Here is a 21,258-nt window from a genome sequence, read left to right on the forward strand (position 1 = left end):
ATGAGGTTCCACTGACCGTGAGGAAGAACTTCTTTCCATTGAGGGTGGCAGAGCACTGGGACAGGCTGCACAGGGAAGTCACAGAGTCCCTCTCCGGAGACATTGAAAAGCCACCCTGGATGTGTTCCTGTGTAACCAGCTCTAGGTGACGCTGTCTTGGCATAGGGGTTGGTTTAGATGACTTGCACAGGACCTTACCAACCCTAACAGTTCTGTGATCCTTGTGAAAACAAAACCCAGCCGAGCAAACACGAACCCCACACTGATGGGCGTCTCACATCTCAGGAGTTTAAACAACAAAACTAGAATGCAGAAACACCAAACTGTGAACAAATGGGAAGAATATTGACATTTTAAGGGGGGCCTGTGCCTTCCTCTCCCAAGCACCAGCAGCTCACCCTGGCTCTGACAGCCAGGGTGAGCTTAAGACATAACGGGAAGAGCAGTAAAAGGAAAACAAGGAACAAAAATTTGATCTAAAACAATTGATTATCAGGACTGTAAGAGTGATTCAGGAAATATCAGCTTCTTTTTACATTTCATCCCTTAGGTTTTAAAAGTAAAGCATATAGAGTTAATTCCCAAGGTTTGGAAAGACAGGATGAGCTAGTGCTGTAATTCAGGAGTACAGTGTAGGACATGTCATTCATGTGCTAAAACAGGTGTGGGGAAAAACAAAGCCCTGGGTGCCTCCCCCACCCTACCTAGTCAGAGGCTAATCTTTGTATTTACAGGAATATATCATAAAGACTCAAATTCCCTTCAACAGACAGGCATGATTCTCAGTGAAGCCAGGAGGAGCAGTGTACACTCACATGAGATTTCTGCTTTAAGCCATCCATATTACAGCCCTCGTGCACAATCACGTAATAGCACTCAGCCCTGCGACAGCCACAGGATGCCGTTTTTCTGTTGTTACAGGCAAGGCTTTTGCATTCCCAATAGAATAATAGAATTATTTGGATTTGAATATTTGACCTTAAATATAATCTAGTTTCAACCTCCCTGCCATGGGCAGGGACACCTTTGCCTACACCAGGTTGCTCAGACCCTCACCCAAACTGCCCTTGATCACTGCCGGGGATGGGGGATCCACAGCTTCTCAGGGCAACCTGCGCCAGCGCCTCACCGCCCTCACAGTGAAGGATTTTTTACTAAAATGTAACGTTTAGTATATAAGCAGAGGCACACCCAGTAGGAGAAAATCAGCCTTGACTCCAAACCAGAAGCAGCACTATTGATAACCAGTCGTAGCCACGAGCACCCCGTCTCAAATCCTCGGGTGGCCGCGTCATCCCCACTGCTCGCACAGCCCACAGCAGCACCCAGTGCCCCGCTCCGCACCAGCCCCGGCTGCCCGGCCGGGGATCGCCGCCCAGCCTTGTCACAGCCCCCTTGCTGTGACTGTCTCCTCTCCACAGAGCAGCGCTACGGTCACCTGGATCGGAAAGCAGTGCCGATGCCGGCTACCAGAGCCCTTGCAGCCCCATTTCCCGGGCCCGCTGCCCAAGCCTGAGCGCTCACCTGTCCCTCCAGAGAAGACACACGCCTCCTCATCCTCCTCCTGAAAACGCTCAGGGCACTACACATGCACAAAGGTTCACAGATCCATACACGTGGTTTTCTTCTGGAACAAAAAGACTGTGATACGCTTTTACACAAATAGGTTTCGTCCAATTTTAGAAAACCTGAGAAAACGTGTGCTGACAGCAGGTGATAACTATGCTCACTGAACTGGACGGGCAAATTACCACGGCCACGAGATTCAATGGCCTCGGCACCGCTGTTACCTCCACAGTGCGGCACAGAGCGCTGTCCCGTTACCTGGTCGGCAATTTGCCTGTGCCAAGCTCCCGGCCTGACCGCAGTCGCAGCGGAAATCGCGGCTCCCACTCCTGGGATCGCGCCTGCCGGGATTCCCACTCACTACAGTTCCCGGCAGCCTTTGCTCTGCCGCCCTTCCCCTGGTGTGCGCCGCGGACTACACTCCCCAGCAGGCCTTGCACCGCGCCGCCGCGGGCGGCAGAGGCGGCACGGGCCGCGGTGCGCTCTGGGACGGGGAGTCCGTGCGGTCGCGCGTCGTAGCGGCCCGCGCGGGAGGCGGCGCTCTGACCTGGCGGGTTCGCCCGGGCCGTGTCCCGCCGCTCCCGCCGCCGGCCCTGCTCGCCGGGAAGATGGCTGCCGTCCGCAGGGCCCGCAGGGACTCCCGCTGCGTGGTGCGCTTCTCCGACCGAGAACTCTGCTAAGTGCCCCTCGTGGGCAGGGAGGACACACGGACCAAGCGGGGGAGCAGAGCCCCCGGGACGGGACAGCGCCGCCCGCGCGTCGGCAGCATGGTGAGCGGGCCCGCGCGGCGGGGGCTCGGCTGTCGGGCAGGGACGGCCGGGCGGGAGCGGGACGAGGGGGGCGTGCGTGGGAGCGGCTCCCTGGCCGAATTGCTGGCAGGCTGCCCTGTCCTCCCTGCCCGCCCCCGGGCACCGGGAGATGCTTGTGGGAAACGTGCCGTGATCCCGCCCCAGCGCGGCTTGCCACGGCCGCCTCCCGCAGGGGGTTTTCATGAGTGGGGCTGCTTGGTTCTGGAGCGATCTAGCCCTCCGTAGGAACGCGTGAACAAAATCCCTGTGTCATTACAGCGGAGCGTGCCCTTCCTTTCCCTTTCTGCCATCAGAAATGTGGTGGCATAAAATCAGTCAGTAATTTAAAGGACTCTTTGGGCCAGGGACTCGAGATGAGTTTGTCATTTAACATACCAGAAATACTCTTTGGTTCGGTATTGCTTTATTGATTGCGTCTCAATATGGATTCAAGTATCCATGATGAGAACTCGATCATTCAAAGTTAAACCGTTTCTATCACACAGGAGCTGTTAAAATATCTCATCACGGTTATAAAAGCTCTTGTTTTTGAACACAGTGTTGTTTCTACCACATTTACAGAAAGAGAGGGTGGCTTTCTCATTTTTTTATAAAACCAAGAGGAATGTTAGCTGGCAGTCACTGTTTTGCTTTGCCATGCTTGCTCCTCCTTGAGTTCTGTATGGTTCACACATAACACAGCCGTGTTCAACTGGTGATGCTCAGCTTCAAACTGTTTCTGATCTTGGTTTTATTTTGCTGAAACAGAGATCAGAACTATTAAAGGTCTTGACGTTACAGACAGTTTAGTGGGCGGTTAACGTACTCTGAGGAAATCAGCATGCAATTACTGATTGCAAGACAAAACTGAACTGTGCAAATAAACTAGTTCTGCATTTGGCAAATGGTTTCTAATGCTTTGCAAGCAAATCAGAATTGAATCTACTCAGCTGACTTCATTTTTTATGAGTTGCCACCTAAATCAGATGTTTACTTTTGACATGTTACCTTTTGGTGGCTTGATAGACTACTACTTTCTTCATGGAAAATTAATCAAGCCAGTCAGCCAGTACACGTTATGATGTCTTCCTTTCAATCAGGATGAAGTCACTGTTCCATGTGACAGCTGACTTGTATCAGGGGAAAGGCCAGCAAGCACAACGATGAATATCTAGATATATCCCCTAAGTAGCAGTTAGAGCACAGTGTTCTGTGGATTTTAGAAACTGTAAGTACAACACAAGTATTCTCAGAGGAGGGGCAATGAGCCAATTTGTGCACGTTGTGAAGTGCTTTAGGTGTGATCTCATGACCTGTCTGCTGGTGAAGGTCCTTGCTTCACAGTACCTGTGTTTATTCACTTGTCCCAGCAAAATCATAGGGTTTCAGGTGGTCTGATAAATAGTGGAAGGTTGTTAATAGGCATCAGTTTTCCAGCTCATTCCTATGCAGTAGCAATGAATTCATTGCTTTACCAGTAAGTTCAGAGGGCTGGCCACTTAGGCTGCTGCTACTGCCAAAAGACAGACCTTTGATATGAGAGGTCACACATGCCTACAGTATAGGGAAGGTAATGACAACACTTTGGTTGTAATCAATTTCATGGTGGTTTTTGACAATTTTTAGACTGTAGGCCAGGTCTTTATAGTATTTTTGGTTTGAGTTGAGAGCATATTAAAGTTTCAAAGAGCATCAAATGAGATTTTAGGTGCAGTTAGTCCACTTCCATGTCTGACTGTGACTCAAATGAAGAAGTAGGGCAGCTGAATGGAGAGGAGGAGTTGAAAATCAAGAGTTGAACAGCTTAGTGAAATGTAAAGTTTTTGAATGAGGTAAACTTCATCCAGCTTCCTAACCTGCTAAGCAGTTTCAAAGCTTAAATCAGTTTGTTTACAGAGTTCAGGAGTTAAAGGTTTTAATGGGCGTGGCTTTATGCGCCAGAAGATAGTGTTGATTTAGTTCAGAAATTGGTAATTTCTGCATTTTGCAGATAAAACCAGGCTTATCTGCCCAGACTGGAGAGCTGCCTGGACATAATTCAGCTGCAAACCAGAAGACTTGCATCCTGCACAGACAGAATTAGGCCTCATTTCTGTCAGCCCACAGCCATAATAATGCACTTACAGACGCCCATTTCAGAGCTAGCTCTTTCCTAAGCTGCCTCTGCTTGGCCAACAAATTATTCCTGGATGCTAATAATGTGGTAGGACTATCACAACTCATAGGGCATTAACTGCCTGCAATTAAATTCTGGAATGAAAGCCCATTAAATTTCCCAGTTATTTACTCCTTGCTGAGATTTAATGCCACTACTGTTTTATAGTGTTCTGGCTCACCTGTTTCCTCTACTGGGAAATTAAAAATGTACGGAAATTAAAAATGAGAATGCAGAAGTAAATTGAATATCTGTTTATCTTCAGCCAACCAACCATGTCTGTCAATTGTAAGTGATGAATTATCTGAAACCTCAGTGAAAGCACTTTTAGAAATGACAAACCAGTAAGGTTATGGTTGTTGAGCAATCTGAAGATACGTGCTAACTCCGGGGAGGTGCTTGTCACCAAGACAGAGAGATTAAAGGTTGCCTTCCTATCACATTTGGTAGTATTCTGTAGTTTGATCAGAACTTCCAAGTGCTCTAAAAATGGTATAAATTTTCTGAGTACAAGAATGCTTTGATTTCTGCACTTTGACTGTGCAGGAGGTAGAGATTTCTTTTTGAGAGCTTGGTAGAATCTCAGTGACAGAATGTCACCTCAAGTCTCTGAGTACCGAGTACAATAGGAAGGAGTGGGAAATAAAACTTCTTTAAGTAGTTGTGATAATCTTAATGTTAGGTTTGCCTGCTTGTAATCTCACTTTGCATTATCTACTTGCAGAACTATAGATGTGAATTTCAGTGCAGAATGGTAGAAAAACTGGTTTGCTTCAGCTGCAGGAAGAACCTTAAACAAATGTCTTAGTTGAGATTTTGGGGCCTTTTTTCCCCTTTACTGGCATCTTGCTGTTGTCATTTTAGTGGCTTCTCACTAATGCTTGGAATTTGTTTTCCTTTCTTTTAGTATAGACTCCATAAATCTCAGTATATTTCACTATAATAATTAATTTCAATATTTTTAAGTTTTTTTCTTAAACTAGCTAGTTTAACCTCCTACATAGAGCCATGTTAGGTTTAGGCAAAGGTCTTATTTCAGGTTTTATTTGTTTAACCTGTCTCACAGTTGTACTGTAAATAAAACCAACTGTCAAGCTCTCATGATAGCTTTTTATTTTATTTTCCAGTACATTTCTTGTTTAGTTTCACATGTATATGTAAAGTATCTATTGTTGATTCAAAGCACTTTTGTGCTCTTGCAGATATTAAACAAATCAAAACTACTGGTTATCTTTACAATGAGAAGATAGTGATTAAATTTTAATTTGTTGGACAAAGGACATTATAGTTTAATACTGAAGCTTTTGCTCCGTGCTTTGACACAGACACTGTGTATTTAGTCAGGTATGCTGGTGTATTGCAGCATGGAAGCCTTCAAGTGGTACACAACTAAGCTATGTTGGATTAAAATGCAAAACCCATCTTCATTAAATATGAACTTCATTAATATGGAAGTACAACTGATCTCATTAGTTTTAAAATTAATTTTTATCATCAAAAGGGAAGCATGCTTAATTTTTTTTTACTGTGTGTCAGTATCTGTTGTTCCTGTGAATGTGCTGTGGGGACTTCTGCAGACCCTGTAATGACATTTGACTTTTCTTTACTAGGCAGAAGCTGAAGAAGATTGTCACGCTAATTTGGTAAGAACTGATGACAGTGAAAGATCTGGTGAAGCAAATCTTCAGGTACGTCCCTCATGCTAGTGGGATTTTACAAACATAGTACTGCTGTGAGTTAAACTGCATCAATTACCTTCATTTATTTACCACACATTTGTTGATCTGACAAATGCTTAATCTTCCTGCCCCTCCAAAAGCGAGATAAATTTTGCATTGTGTTCCAAGTGTCAGATTCAGTCTTCAGCTATCTCTGTAGATGAAAAGAAAGCTTGTGACAGATCTGGAATTTCTTTGAAGAGCTGTAGAACTTGGACAGCAGTTTCTGTGATCAAATTCCATTTTAACTTGTCACTTTCTACTGGACCAGAAAGCTGATAAAAGCAGTGTAGTAGAAAAGTGTGTTCTCCTACAAGACTAGATTTCTGTGTAGGTGCTCCCCAGAAGTTGTGATGATTGCAAGAGATCTGTAAAGTGTAACTTCAAAGATGCTCCAAAAAAAGGCATGACAGGAATTGCAACTTGTATTATTTCACAGAGCATAGTCCATACCTTTTAAAAGAGAAAGAAGTAAGGTCTTACTTGTATATTATATAAATTGCCATCTTGAATGTTAGATAACTTTGAATGCTTGTGTACAAAAACCTGGATTTTCTAAATTTTAAGAGCTAATTGATTTATTGCTTATGATAATTCTACATAAACAAGAACAAACATGATCATTCTGGAAAGATCACTTTTCTGTGGAATGTTAGGTCATAACCATAGTACTAACAAGCACTTCTTGAAACATCAGTTTTTCTTCTGAGGTGAACAGTCCAGAACAAAGCACTTTAGTTATTGAATGAGACTGAAGAAGTTCTTTTTTGTTTTAATTTACCATAAAACAACTGCTAACTCTCTGTGCCTAAATTCTCTGAAGCCATCAAGACTTGGAAAACATAGTTTTGAAATTCTTTTTTGTGTTTGTACTTTATAATTTCTCCTCAGAAGATATACTGTCTGAATATGTGATACTATGTAGAATTAATCATGTTTTTTAGGCAGAGCTCCAGATGTTCAGAGCTCAGTGGATGTTTGAGCTTGCCCCAGGTGTGAGTTCTAGTGGGTTGGAACCTCTGCCGTGCAGAGCATCATCAAGAGAACCTGGACTAAAATCTGTCGATGCCAGGGGAAAACAGGAGATAGCAAAAGAGGAAAAGGTACAGAAAAATTGCATAATATTGAGGTTTTATTTGTCTGTATTACTGTTCCACTATAACTTTTCTAAAAGTTAATGCTGAATTAAATCTGGAGAAACAACAGAGGTTATTGTCTCATTGTCTCCATACTAATGTCTACATAATCCTACAGTGATTCTTCTGGTCGTTATGTTTGCCTTGGTGTCACCTTCACAGTCTGCTTTCTGAAAGACTGTGTGTAAAAGGGGTGAGCAGCAGGAATACAGTTAGTTTGTTAACTGGGAATTTCAGTCATCTTATGTCTTGTAGCATATGGGAATGTCTTATTTTGGTATCTCTATCATAGGTACAGTAGGTAAGATCAAAAATAATTCTAACTCAAATGACTCCTGTTTATAAGGAGTAAAGAACTGCTCTGTGTAATTTATTGTGCAGGCAAAAGAGCTTTTCCTGAAGGCAGTGGAAGAAGAACGAAATGGGGCCCTTTATGAAGGTAATATGAAAGTCTACAATGAACACCCTTATTGTAGAGAAATTTACCACCTGCGCATTTATGGGCAAGGCTTCATGGTGCCAGTGAACCTAAACTATGTGCTAACAGTGATTTGAGAGCTCCATCATTCAGATAAGCAAACAGACATGCTATAGAAGGAACCATTATATCAGTTCTAAGGTTGAAGTAAAGTAAAAATTACATCAAGGAAGGAATTTGTAACTTTCAGGCAATATAACAGTATCTTAGAATGCCTCTTTATGTGACTTCTGCAACTTGAAATTAGCATAATAATTAATTAAGGCACTAAACTATTTCCTATGCTCACAGTTCTCATCATTCTACTGTGAACAAATCTACTGCTTTTATGCTTTGTTGTTTGGTTTTGGGAGTTTTTTGGTGGGTTTTTTTTTCTTTTTTTGAAGAGGGCTCTTTGGGTTTGGGGGTTTTTGGGGTTTTTTTGGGTTTTTTTTTTTGTTAACACAGCATGCTAAAATAGCTTTTTCAGGAATTCCTGCAGTGAGCATTCAAATCTGGTAGTCTTTGAGGTTTGTCATAAAATATTTAAGGTACTTAGCTTGCTTACCTGCACTCTTGCTATCAGCAGTAGTAAAAACGGAAATTCAAAGGTTTTTTTTCTTATATTTAGTTTTCAGAGTCTAGAGAGTAAGAAGACTGTTCTAACTTCCAAGTTCTGTAGGTCATTAGTGGAGATACCAATTTTCTGTTTCTTTCTCCCATGAAAGAAAGCAAAGCAGAATGTATGTGCCATCCTGCTCATCCACCAGAGGCTTGGCCACTGTGTTTAAAGTGCAGGTGCAAAATAATTCAAGATACAGAAATCTGAGAGAATTCTGGAAGCTCCTGAACGCAGCCACCTGCTGAATACAAAATTTTCATTCCATCATGGGAATTTTCCTTCATTTTCAAGGGATTTCTGGTTGTTGTTTCATATCTCATATTAACTGAGAGAAATATGAGTCCTCTGTAGTTAATAAAATCAGTTGTCTCAGTTTCTAATTTGTTACATTTTTTTACAGGGCACAATTACTTTAGGCTAAGATATGGTGGGTGTTTGGTAAAGGATTAAATGCACAGTAAAAAATATGTCAGAACTAAAATTCTAAAACTAAAAAGCAGGAAAGAAATACTAATATCTAACAGTTCCAGTCACAAAAGTGTTTCAGACATCTGGATTGCGTGAATATGAATTCATCTTTCTCAATTGAATTCTACTTGAAACTTAGAGAAACTAAACTGATCTATTTCAACACATAGATCTCTATGAGCTAACTCCTTATTCTGAAAAAGTACATGAGGTTTTTAGTTTAGATCTATATGATCCATGAGATCTTAGGGGCACGGTCCTATGCCAGACACAGATATATTACTGAGCACATGTTGAGACATCTGTTTTCAGAGCAGGATTTTATTTGCTGACCTTGCCCAGGTCACCAGAATCCAAGCCTGCTTCTGAAATCTGCTGATACCTGGTGTTTGTGAGACAGTTATGTGCTGCAGCTTGTTCTTGCTTAAGTATAGTTCCGGCCTTGTCTGCAAGATTAAATGCTAAAGTTGAGACTGATCTCTATTTAGCTGGCTCCTGGTATTTCCAGTCCTCAACTGCCAGAGGATACAATTTGTCAGTCACTGGCCCTGACATGAACTCAAGGAAATAGGAACATTTACTAGTCCCAAACTCAAGTTTCTCAGACTCATCAGACAAATTCTGAGTTCCATGCTCACTGATGTTCTATTTGAGTTTTGATTTTAAGAGTCCAAGCTGAAGAAGAATTGCCCTCTGATCTTGGTATCATTACGTCAGAATACAAAGAAACATATACATGCATACATGATTTTACTACTGGTATTAAAATAGATTGAATGTGCATGCATCAAATTAATTTAAATTAAGAAGGATTCACAGAGCAGACTCAGGAGGAAGACATTCTGCAGCTTAAATAACAGTTTGTTGCCACAGTAATGTTCCTGAACCTCTTTCTCTGGGAAATCTTTGCAAGTGCCAGGCACCAAACAACATCAGGAGTTTGTAATGTTCTAGTGTAAAATTTTCTACTCCATAGTTGAATTTGTGGTAATGAAGATAAATCTGTAAAAGCTGAGCTAACTCTTTATTCTGAAAAAGTGCATGAGGTTTTTAGTTTTGAAAACAGCTCTTTAATGTTCCTCTCTTCTATATTGAATTTAAACCTAGCAGTTTAGACTAAACAAGCTTTCCTAGGCAGTGGCATTTTCCACCTTTTTAGTACTTTTAGGTGAAACTCTCTCTGAAAATAGTCTTTTCTTTGATAAGCTAGTATGGACATGGGATATGTTTGAACATCAAACCTTTATTTTCAGCCATCAAGTTTTATCGTCTAGCCATGCAGCTTGTACCTGATATAGAATTTAAGATCACCTATACACGGTCCCCAGATGCTGATGGAGTTGGAAAGAGGTGGTGAGTATGAAATTTTACTAATTAAGTGCGTAGAAGTAATGAAACATGACATTTTTTTCTCAAGGATGTCAATATTCTGCTGTAATAAGCAGTTGTAAGTCTCTTAGTATCTGGAAAACTTAAGACCCACTCTCACTTGAGTAGACTGTATTTTCTGAAGACAGTAACAGGCTTGTTTGGAGCTAGCTAATTTCAGGGGGAAGGATTACAAAGAGTTATGCTGTTACTTAATTAAAAAAAAGCATCAGTCACTGTTTTGATTTTTGATTTTCAGATTTAGGATGATATACAAAGTTGTAGTTGGCAAAAAGATGAATCAGTTAAAGCTTCATACTAATAAAATAAGCATCTTAATTAAGCAAAGGAATAATCAATTCTTGTGCCAACATAGCCAAACAGGAGCATTTTCAGTAGAGCAATGTATTTAGAAGCTCAGAGACTGCAAACTGCATAGCCTATTCTTTGTGCAGTGACTTAAGGCTGCCCTAACTTGAGTCCAAAACTCATGTTTAAGGAGGGCCACAACTTCTGTTCCAGCCCCTGCAGCATAACATAGGCAAGTTTATGAAACAACTTCCCAAATTCTTGCTTGCTCATAGCAGCTATTGGTGCTCCTGATAGCTGCATCAAAAAATCCAGAGTTTTAACATGGAGAATGAAAAAGGAAAGCACTACTGTGTCACTGTGGTATTACTAGCTCAGTCTTGTTGCCCCAGGATGTACAGCTCCAATGCAGCTGTTGACTTAATATAAAAGAGTGCAGGATGAGCTAAGTGCTTTATTTCCATCCATTAGTTTCATATCTGAATGTGTTGCTGGCATGAAATCTTTGCTGTGCATTTGTGCACTAGGAAAACTACTAAATCGTGTGCTATAGTCATGTAAAAACCTTGGTTTTTATACGATTATTTTCTTACTTTAGCATCATTTTCTCTACTCCATTAGGACTCTCTGAGCTGAAATTGAGCAGGAGTGGTCCTTCTGGAGGGTGGGAAGGCTCTGTAGAGAGATCTGGATATTCTGGATCAATGAGCCAAGACCAGTTGTGTGAATTTCAGCAAGGCCCAGTACTGGATCCTGGGCTTGGGTCACAACAACCCCATGCAGAGCTACAGGCTGGGGACAGAGTGGCTGGAAAGCTGCCTGTTGGAAAAGGACTGTGGGGTCCTGCTTGATAGGACATTGGCTGAACATGAGCCAGTGTGTGCCCAGGTGGCCAGGAAGGGCAGTGCCATCCTGGCCTGTACCAGCAATAGTGTGACCAGCAGGAGCAGGGCAGGGATTGTCCCCCTGCACTCAGCACTGCTGGGGCCACACCTCCAGTGCTGGGTCCAGCTCTGGGCCATCACTGTGAGAAAGACACTGAGGGGCTGGAGTGAGTCCAGGGAAGGGCAGTGGGGCTGGGGCAGGGTCTGGAGCACAAGGGCTGTGAGGAGCAGCTGAGGGAGCTGGGGCTGTTTAGCCTGGAGAGGAGGAGGCTCAGGGGAGATCTTACTGTTTTCTACAACCACCTGAAAGGAATTTGTATTGACGTAGAGGTTGGTCTCTTCTCCCAAATAACAAGCAACAGGACAAGAAGAAATGGCCTCTGGGTGTGCTTTGGAGTGAATATTGGGAAAAAATCTTCCCAGAAAGGGTTGTCAAGCTGTACTTGAGCAGGGTACCCAGAGAAGAGGTTGAGTCATCTTGCCTGGAGGTATTTAAAAGATGTGACATGTGGCAGTTAGGGACATGGTTTAGTGCCGGGTGAATGGTTGGGCTTGATGATCTCAGAGGTCTTTTCCAACCTAAATGATTCTACAGTTCTGTGGATTTTTATTTGGTCTTTTAAGTGTTGCTGTACTGTTCCGAGCACTTTGTGGCAGTGAGGGAAAAACAACCCATAGTCTCAACTGTTACTCTGCTGTTTAAAAGCAGTGTTTGCAGAGATGTATTTCTTGGGAGAGATTTTAGTTTGTGCTTTCTGAATTACTGTTGTAGGTGTTTCATAGAGTCTTGATGAGATAATCAAATTACACAACTAGATTTGAAAAACCAATTTACAGTGTGGCCTGTAGGTACTGGGATTGACCATCACCCTCATCAAAATAAAGGAAGGTATGTTCAGTACAACTTCCTCCTGTAGTCTTAGGACAGGTCCAAACATAATTGTCTTCTTTATGATACTTCAAAACCCATTGGTAGGTCTACCAGTTGCTTGCTTATATTCTCAACTCATTCTAGTAGCTTGTTTAGAGTAGAATTGAACGGTATTAAAAAGTAACTCTAAGATTTCTTAATTAGCCCTATACCAAGTCAGGGAAAGAAACATGGTTTGTGATGTGCTCAGGGAGTTTTGTGTCGTTTGTGGGTATTTGGGGCAAGCAAGCAGGCAGCTATTAAAAGATCATATTATGATATACAAGTTAAATTTAGATTTCTTTTATTAATGTGGTAATGTTCTTCTATCACTTAGTAATCCTTCAAATTACTGATGAGTAGCAAGCTTGTTGTTTCTGTCCTGCTATCTTGTTCTGGCTCCTGAAATTTATTATTTCTGCCTATTTACTGAATAGGTACAAAAGTAGTTTTCCTTCATTACTGTTGAATATACCCACCAAGGATTACTCTTCAGTGAATAAAACGAACATGAAAAATAATCCTTAATTGTTTCCAATATCTTACATCTTGAGAAGGATTACAAAATACAACTTTCATTAACAACACTTTATCTCCTGCGTATACCATATCTTAGACAAAGTAAAAGAAAGATGAGATTTTTCTTTTCATGAGGTCAAGAAATTCTTCAGTAACTTCAATAAAAAAACTGAAATACAAAATTAAAAACTGGGATGGGAATTTAATGAAAAAGCCCCGCTTGTTACTCTCAGAGCCATTCCAGCAATGTCTTAATGACCTTAATCATATTTCAGTAGTTGTTTTATTGTATGATGAAATGTGGTTGCTTTAAAAATGTACAGGGAACAACTCTAATGAATGGGAGTATGGCAGTGGATTGATGCTAAGATGAGGACATCTGTTGGTATGTTTTATCCAATGTTACAGTGTTGGCATTGCCCTTTTTCTAGTGTTGAGGATAGCAAAGAGGATGACAAAATGGCAGATCTCCTGACGGATTTCCAGCAGCAGTTAACTCTTCAGGAATCTTCAGTCAAACTTTGTCAGCCTGAAGTTTATGTCAACCAGACCCACATCTCAGGTAAGAGATAAGATACTCTGTAAGAGTTGAGAGGCAGAATTTATATTGATGTTTCACTTCATTAAAACATTTCTCTCCTTCATTCAAAAGTCACCTTTGAAGAAGTGAGTATATTATCTCTTTATTTACTTCTGCAGCTAGATATAAAGGAGAAAAAATTATCAGCTAGGTAAACAATGTTGTTCTCATACAACGTTGTAATGTAAAGACAAGCTTGTCTTTATCACACAAGCTTTTTCCAGGTAGTATTTCTGAGTAGATCAGAGGCATACTTAAAAGTTGCAACTTCTAGAAATGGACTTGCTGAAGTAAGCGTATTCCAGTTTGCTTTCCCGTTCTTTTAGTTTGGTTTTAAAATACAGTTACTACTACAATTTTTAAGTTTGAGTAAGAAGCAATTGTTTTGTAGACTATGAATCTTTACATTTCTTGATTTCTTTTGATTCTGTCTGAGATTTTTGCAACAAGTATGTTTTCAGGGTCAGAAAGACTAAATAACAGAGCTAGAAAGTCTTTTGAAGGTTAATGACTTTCAGTGCTTCAGTTCTGGGACAGTTATCCTGAGACTTCCTTATGAGATCTAAATTGTAGAGAGTGTATATGAGCTATGATCTCTCTTAAAAACAGATGGCTTGGTTCTGCATCCTAAATTATCAGTTGCACTTTGAAATCTTGGCCTGATCTCCTTTGATCTGGTCAAGGAAAGAAAATAAAGTAAGTGAAGCAAATCAAAACATAAAGAAAACAGGGTTTTAAACATTATTTTATTTTAATAACTGGTGCATTGTGCACTTGGGAAAATGTATTTTCTTCTTTTACCTGTAAAGACAAGATGTTGCAGACATTACTCTAAAATTATATCAGGACATGTGTCCTTGGAGAAGCAGTGTTGGTCTTTCTAGATTTATATTGTACTTTCCTGCCAGTCCTGTGTTATAGTATCTTTTTTACTGACTTTTTTTATAGCAGGAGGAAAACTTTTAATAAATCACATCAGCTTCAGAAGTTAGTAGGCTAAAAAGGATCAAAAGGATCCTTTATGGACATCACATGTTATCTATAGTGACCTTTTAAGTTAATTTTTTTCATTCTCTGGCATTGGGCTACAATGTGAAAAGTAGAATTTTTCTACTTTTCTACTTTCAAAAGCCAAACCTGGAATTATGAATCACCTGTTGATTTACAGGTTGCATCTAACAAGGATTTCTTTTCTCTCTTTAGCGTTGCCTATGGAAGTACTAATGTACATTTTCCGATGGGTGGTTTCAAGTGACTTGGATCTGAGATCATTGGAGCAATTATCTCTTGTTTGCCGAGGATTTTACATTTGTGCCAGGTATTGTAGATAACTTATCTAGGATGAAGCTGCTCTTTTTGCACTAGTATATCCTGCTTTTCCTTCCCACAAACATTCTCATGTTAAGCTCCTCCCAGTGCTAATCAGTTTCTCAATACACTACTAAATGTGAGATAGATTACTTTACTGTAATAAAAATCTAGCAGAAAGTATGACTTGTTCTACTTTGTTTGTAAATTAGTGTTTAAGGTTTGTAGAATATTGTTGTCATGCTTATATAGCCACACAGAGATGTGCAAGGCTGCTGCAATGTTGTGGTTCTGTACTTGAATGAAAATGACATTCTGTCAGTCTGTTCCTCAGCTTCACTGGGAAGAGGAAAAGGCTTTCAAACACTCCAGGATGAAGTAAATTAGTCAAGGGTTTTAAATTATGAGCTATTTTTGTTCAAGAAAGTTTCTTTTAGTTGCATCCAAATTAAGTAAGAGAGTGTTACTTTGATATATAAAAGCTAAACAGAGTTTGTAGGGAAGTTATGGGGTTTGCTTTTTTCTTGTTTTCACTAGAGATCCTGAAATCTGGCATCAAGTCTGTTTGAAAATATGGGGCAGGAGCTGCAATAAACTTGTTCCATATGCATCTTGGAGGGACATGTTTTTGGAAAGGCCTCGCGTTCGATTTGATGGTAAGCTGTACTTTTGGAAATATTTGTAATTGTGCAACCAGAAACAGTCAGGTGGGTTTGATGTTTGTGATGTTGTTAGACCTAGTCTGAATTTGTTTGTGCATTTCAATTTGAAGAGTATCTGCAAATAGAAGGGAAAGGTGCAAGGGATGAAAATAAAAACTTCCATGTATTTAAGTAACAAAACCATACTCAAAAGTTTTAGATTATTGGCTTTTTCATCATGAATACTTTGTGTTCTTAGTTTTTGTTTGTATATCTTCCTTTTCTGTAGGTGTATATGTCAGCAAGACAAAATACATACGTCAAGGAGAACAGTCTCTTGATGGTTTCTACAGAGCATGGCACCAAGTGGAATATTACAGGTAGAGCTGTAGTGCAATGAGTGAGTGAAATGTTTCTCTCTTAAGTTCTTTAAATCCACCCCTGGCTATCACAGACAGTAATTCTGTAAAACTGAATGGTGCTGCTGAAGTGTGTAAAGCAATGTGTATTTTTTGAGAATAGGTTTTAGAAATAGAGTCTAATAATAGATCTAATAATAGAATTCTATGATAATTAGAAATGAGCTTAGAGACATGTTTCATGCTCACTTAAACCATGTCACATGGCAAAAGCTTATAACAGTTTATACTTACCTACAGATTTCTTTCCCTAAACAACTTTTGTTTTACATGTCTGATACAACACGACACAATTCAGCAAAGAGAATACATGTGATTATACAAAAGCAATCATTTAGCATGTGTGTAATCAGTTGTAAAAATCAAGAGGCTGAGCTTTCTCATCTTGCTGTAAATGCCTTGCCATTTATTTCCTCAGCGTGATTTTTTGCTGTTGTTCATCTTGCTGCTCCCAGCATTTATTGTTTCATTCTGCCATCTCTTCTGAGGCTGGAAACTGTTCATAGAAACCATTGAACCTGATGGCTATTGCTGTAGTCTCAAATATTAGCACAGTACTTGAGTACTGCAAAAATCCATCAGGTTCCTGAACCTGAGAAAGTCCATAGGACATTACTAATTTTGTATTGATACTGTAATTGAGATTTTGTTGCATTGGTCTCAGTGGATAGGAATGGAGAAACTTGGAGGTCAGTTTTGATGCCAGATGTCAGTTTTAGCAACCTTGCTTTGGTAGAGGTGACAAAACTTCATAACTCTTCATAACTTCCTCTTTTAATATTCATAACTCTCTTTTGATTTCTGATCTCTTTTATTTTCTGTCATGCGTGAAGAAATGTGTTTTCAAATGCTATTACCAATTAAGTTCTAAATCCTTCTGGGTAACATCCTGATTTTAAAAGCAAACAAACAGAAAACCAGGAAAAGAATATATTTTCTAGGTTTGCACTGTGTAATTATGTTTTTGCAGGTATTTGAGATTCTTTCCAGATGGTCAAGTTATGATGCTAACAACTCCTGAAGATCCTCAATCTATAGTTCCTCGCTTACGGACTAAAAACACAAGGTTATTGAAATAAAGTATTTGGCTCTGCAGTTGTCATTTTGCTTTTACCCAGCAATTTCTATTTATTTCTGTCTCAGATTCTATATCCTATCTTAGCAAATCAATGTTATTTGTAAGCAAAACAATGTTATTTATATTATGTTATAGATATTTATAATTCTCTCCTAAGAACTACAAATAATTTTTATCTTTATGCAAAAATATCTTTCATTTTAGGGTCCTGATATTGTAATTAGATTTCCTTTGTGGATTATGTGATTTGAAATTTTTAAGGCAAGTAGATGGAATAATCCTTTTAAAGATACTATTTCATTACTGCCTGCCTTTTCACACTTCCTTAACAGAAGGAAAGTGAAGATTTCAGTGGGATAGGTTGCAATTAGTACTTTTTGATGTTTGGACATAAAAACATAGAAAATCGTTTGCAGCTTCAAAACATGTTTGAGCTGTTCACCAGAAATCTATAAATATTTAGCAGTAGGCTAGGTAGAACCAACTAACTTAGGTTTACTGTCCTGTTTGGGAAAATTAGAAGCAAGTTTCCAAAGTGTTTTCACCATTTAATATCATTGATTAGGCTTTACTGAATGGAAATAAGAAATAGTTTGTATCATTATGCTATGTAGTCAGTTTTTGTTTCATTGCTGATGCACATCACACTTTTGAGACACAGAATATTTTTATGTCCTTGACATTATCCTCCTTTTTAACCTTCCAGAACAGATGCAATCTTGCTTGGCCATTATCGCCTTTCCCAGGAAACAGACAATCAAACCAAAGTATTTGCTGTAATAATGAAGAAAAAGGAAGAGGTAGGTAGAAAAATAGAATAGAGGAGAAATAGATTTACAAGATTTTACTCAGACTGAATGTTTTAAGGGACCCAAAGATTTGCCTTACACCAAAAAATTAAAAAAACTTTTAAACAGTTTAAAAATAAAATATAAATAATAAGCATGGTGATGTCACTTACGTTTGTCCCCAAATCTGTAATAATTTATTAAGGCAGATAAATACCTGGTTCAAATTGAAGCAGTTGTTCTCCCCCTTAGTTTCCATTTATGGTGCTATTAGGTATCAACATCATTAACGGGAAAGAAGGATGAACAGGTCATTTTCTGAGAACAGATTTGACTGCGTGCAGTTCCACAACATTTAGTAAAACTAGATAAGCAATATTTGTTAGTTGAACTCTGAATTATTTTACCCACTTACTTACAAATTCTTCTGATGACCAAAGTGCTAGTCAAGAAAGACTTTTGAAGTGTTACAGTGACTATGCACAGTTGTGTGGTGTCCTGCATGCTTCTTTCGCTTTCTGTGAAAACTTCTTCCATCATTAACATACACATTTATGTATTTTGAAGGAACCAGTAGTACTTATTTTTGTATGAGAGATTTACCAATCTGGTCTCACAGTTACTTAGGATAAACAGTTGCACAATGTGTTCTTTGTAGGTCACGAAACTTCTCATTTCTCTGTACAGAAACCAGTTGATTACCACAAATACAGGTATTTCCGCCGAGTTCCTGCTCAAGAAACCGATCACAGTTTCCATGTAGGACTGCAGTTGTGCTCCAGTGGGCGCCAGAGGTTCAACAAACTTGTGTGGATACATCATTCTTGTCACATCACTTGCAGGTGAGTAAATGGAGAACAAGAGCAAAGAAAGATATTGAACTGTAGAATTAAAGGTGGCATTAATTTGTCCAGTGCTAAGTACAGAAAATGTAGAGTCTGATACTTTGGTGGCTTTAACAAAATGTAATGAAAACAGTAACTGGTCCTGATTTGAAATACATAATGAACTTTTATGTAAAGAAATCCCAAGATTTTAGTAACCTGTTTTAATGATAATAGGAAGTTTCCTAAGTAGTGTAACTATAGTTTTTTTAGCTTTTTAAAGGATTTATGCAGAATGTTTGATTTCAGAACTGAATCAGGGTTGAATGACTTAATGTGGTGTTAGTGAGGGGGTATGGAAAGTATATATTCATTAAGATATATATCTTTTCCACTGTGGATGTGCAGACTAAAGATGTTTGTACTTTTCACATGAGAATTCTAATGTTACTAACTATATAATTCAGCATGCAGAATATGGGCATGTGACCAGCCCTTCTGATCATTTGCCAGGCAGAAGCCATGACCTCTGTTCTTGCACCTGACACTCCAAATTACTGGCGAGTTGGCTTTCCAGATATTTGATGTTGGCAGTTAGGGTGGATTTACTCCTTGTCTTCCAGTGCTCTTAATATTCAGTTTTTCTATAGGAACATAGCTTAGCTATTGAGCTGTGAGAATATAAAATGCAGGAAGTAAACTACTTGGGGGTTGAGGGTATAGGTAACTTCCATAAACAGAAAAATTGCTTTTGTAAAAGCTAGTGTTGTCATACCTAGTTTATATTGCAGACATTCTTTTCAGCATGAAGTTTCTGTACTGCTCAGGTCTTGGAGATCATAATAAGAGTGGAAAGAGAAAGTGGTTTCTTAGGTATGAATGTAGAAGTGGATTCTGTATAGTGTAATTCAGCTAAAAGTCAAATGCTTTCAGAACAAGACATTACAAAAGACACTTTATTCCAACTGTAGTTTGATGCACACACTGTACTATGGAACATAGGGACTCAAACAGCAACTTGTGTCTCATTTAACTTTTACAATGCTCTTTGCAGATCAACTGGTGAGACAGCTGTTACTACTTTTGACATTGACAAAATGTACACCCCTTTGTTCTTTGCACGAGTGAAGAGTTTTACTGCATATTCAGAAAAGCCGCTCTAAGGAACACCTTCTCCTCTCACAACTTTTGCATGAGTAAAAGGTTGTAGCTAATAAGCACTTAAGTTATAAATGTGTATATATTTGGAGCATTTTAAAATTCTGGGAAATTTCTTGAAGGTAGTATGTTCTATTTGATTGAATTGCTGGTATTTTGTTTTGAGATTTTGTTTTGATTTTTGTTTTGAGAAGCTAATGGTTGTTAAACACCTTTTATCTGTGATAAGTATTTGATAAACAAAGTTTTGTTGGGTTTTTTTAAAAATATATTTTTAAATCAGTTTGCTTAAAATGTGAATCTTCATCTGCCTAGACACCAATTTGTTCAAAAGGAATCAATAGGAAAATGTCACTGTTCATGGGACAGTGTGTATGGTCTCTGCTGAAGGCTTGAAATGTGAAAAGGGAAAAAAGTTTTCATCTGTTAAACTCTGTGACCTAAAAGAACTTCAAATAAATGTTTTCTTTAATTAAACTTATTTTGTTTGCCTTTAAGATCTGGCATTTTGTTGACATCAACCTTAAGGAAAAACCGTCAATGGCGAGCAAGCACAAAATATAAAACTTAACTGCAGAGGTACATTCCCACCAATGCAGTGATGTCAGTTTGTCATCAGTGTAATTAGATCTTGGTAGAAGTTCAGTGGAGCCTGCCTTCTCCACAGGATGTACGTGGAGGGAAGAGGGATACAGGCAGTGAATTGTTCCCTTGTGCTGTGGGATGAGTTTGCAGGTACGTGGCCGTGCTTGGGCAGTGTCACAGTGCAGGGGTGAAATGGTGCTGTGTACTGCTTGTGCACTGGCCTGGTGTGAACACACAGGTAAGCAGGGCTCACTTAGACATGATTGTTACCTGCTACAACCCATCATCTAACCTTGCCACACATGCTGTAAACCCTTTGAGCATTTGTTTTACTAAATAAATTTTGAGGCTGCTGTAGATGTTCAGGTGCTGTGTACTGCTAATCATTAAGTGTTCCTTGAGGTCTGGTACAGGTACTGTACGCTGCTTCTCCTGCATTTATCGCTTGGGGGTGTAGTGCAGACATTGTAATGCTGCTTATTATGTGTGTATCTTGGATCCTGGAAGAACTGAAGCTTTTTACTGTAGGTTTTTTTTAAGCCATTTTGCATTATTTACCTTTGACCGTCTTGTTTTAAAATACTGACCTGGACTTGAGGACTAAAATATGGAAGCTGTGGAAAGAACTATACTTGTTCTATAATTTATAAACTGTATCTTTGCAAGGAGCTAAATGATTAAAAAATACATCAATAAATTATGATTTTGAACATGCAATCACTTGCAATTTCTTATTTTTCCAGTAAATTCTTATTGTCATACAGTTAATGGTAATTAGTTATGAGCTACCATGCATAAACTACATGCCAGGCAAGATTGACAAGTAGAATTAACCTCTTAATGATGTTTTATTTCACTACTTACAGATTATCTGAGAAAAGCAGAGAAGTTTTCAGGTACATGAGTTCTCAATAAGGATGTGTATATCTCAAAGTTGATGATGATTCTAGCTAGTAGTAAGAATCTGCCTACAAGAC

General features: G+C 39.4%; 2 protein-coding genes across 9 annotated transcripts in view; one reads left to right on the forward strand and one right to left on the reverse strand.

Annotated features, from left to right (window-relative positions):
* Window positions 1-1,961, reverse strand: part of CILK1 (ciliogenesis associated kinase 1) — a 29,659-nt gene extending 27,698 nt beyond the window's left edge. For 3 of the 8 annotated variants that reach the window (XM_026792770.2, XM_026792774.2, XM_026792769.2), the window contains exons 1-2: window positions 1,825-1,961; window positions 1,525-1,627 (exon numbers count right to left, since the gene is read on the reverse strand). The gene's annotated coding sequence lies outside the window, so the exon portion shown is untranslated. Of the gene's footprint in view, window positions 1-16; window positions 1,484-1,524; window positions 1,628-1,824 lie in introns of those variants that run through there. The other 5 variants (XM_074538190.1, XM_026792771.2, XM_074538195.1 and 2 more) reach the window with 3 other exon arrangements.
* Window positions 1,962-2,051: 90 nt separating this feature from the next.
* On the forward strand, window positions 2,052-20,998 carry FBXO9 (F-box protein 9). Its single transcript, XM_005486004.4, has 13 exons — window positions 2,052-2,336; window positions 6,120-6,197; window positions 7,172-7,330; window positions 7,745-7,802; window positions 10,164-10,263; window positions 13,332-13,462; window positions 14,684-14,798; window positions 15,326-15,444; window positions 15,719-15,809; window positions 16,819-16,914; window positions 17,633-17,726; window positions 18,402-18,556; window positions 19,593-20,998. The coding sequence occupies exons 1-13, from the start codon at window positions 2,334-2,336 to the stop codon at window positions 19,699-19,701; spliced, it is 1,308 nt and encodes a 435-aa protein (XP_005486061.1). The 5' UTR covers window positions 2,052-2,333; the 3' UTR covers window positions 19,702-20,998.
* The last annotated feature ends 260 nt before the right edge of the window (window positions 20,999-21,258 follow it).

The sequence above is a fragment of the Zonotrichia albicollis genome, chromosome 3 (assembly GCF_047830755.1).
Source record: "Zonotrichia albicollis isolate bZonAlb1 chromosome 3, bZonAlb1.hap1, whole genome shotgun sequence".
Lineage (NCBI taxonomy): Eukaryota > Metazoa > Chordata > Aves > Passeriformes > Passerellidae > Zonotrichia > Zonotrichia albicollis.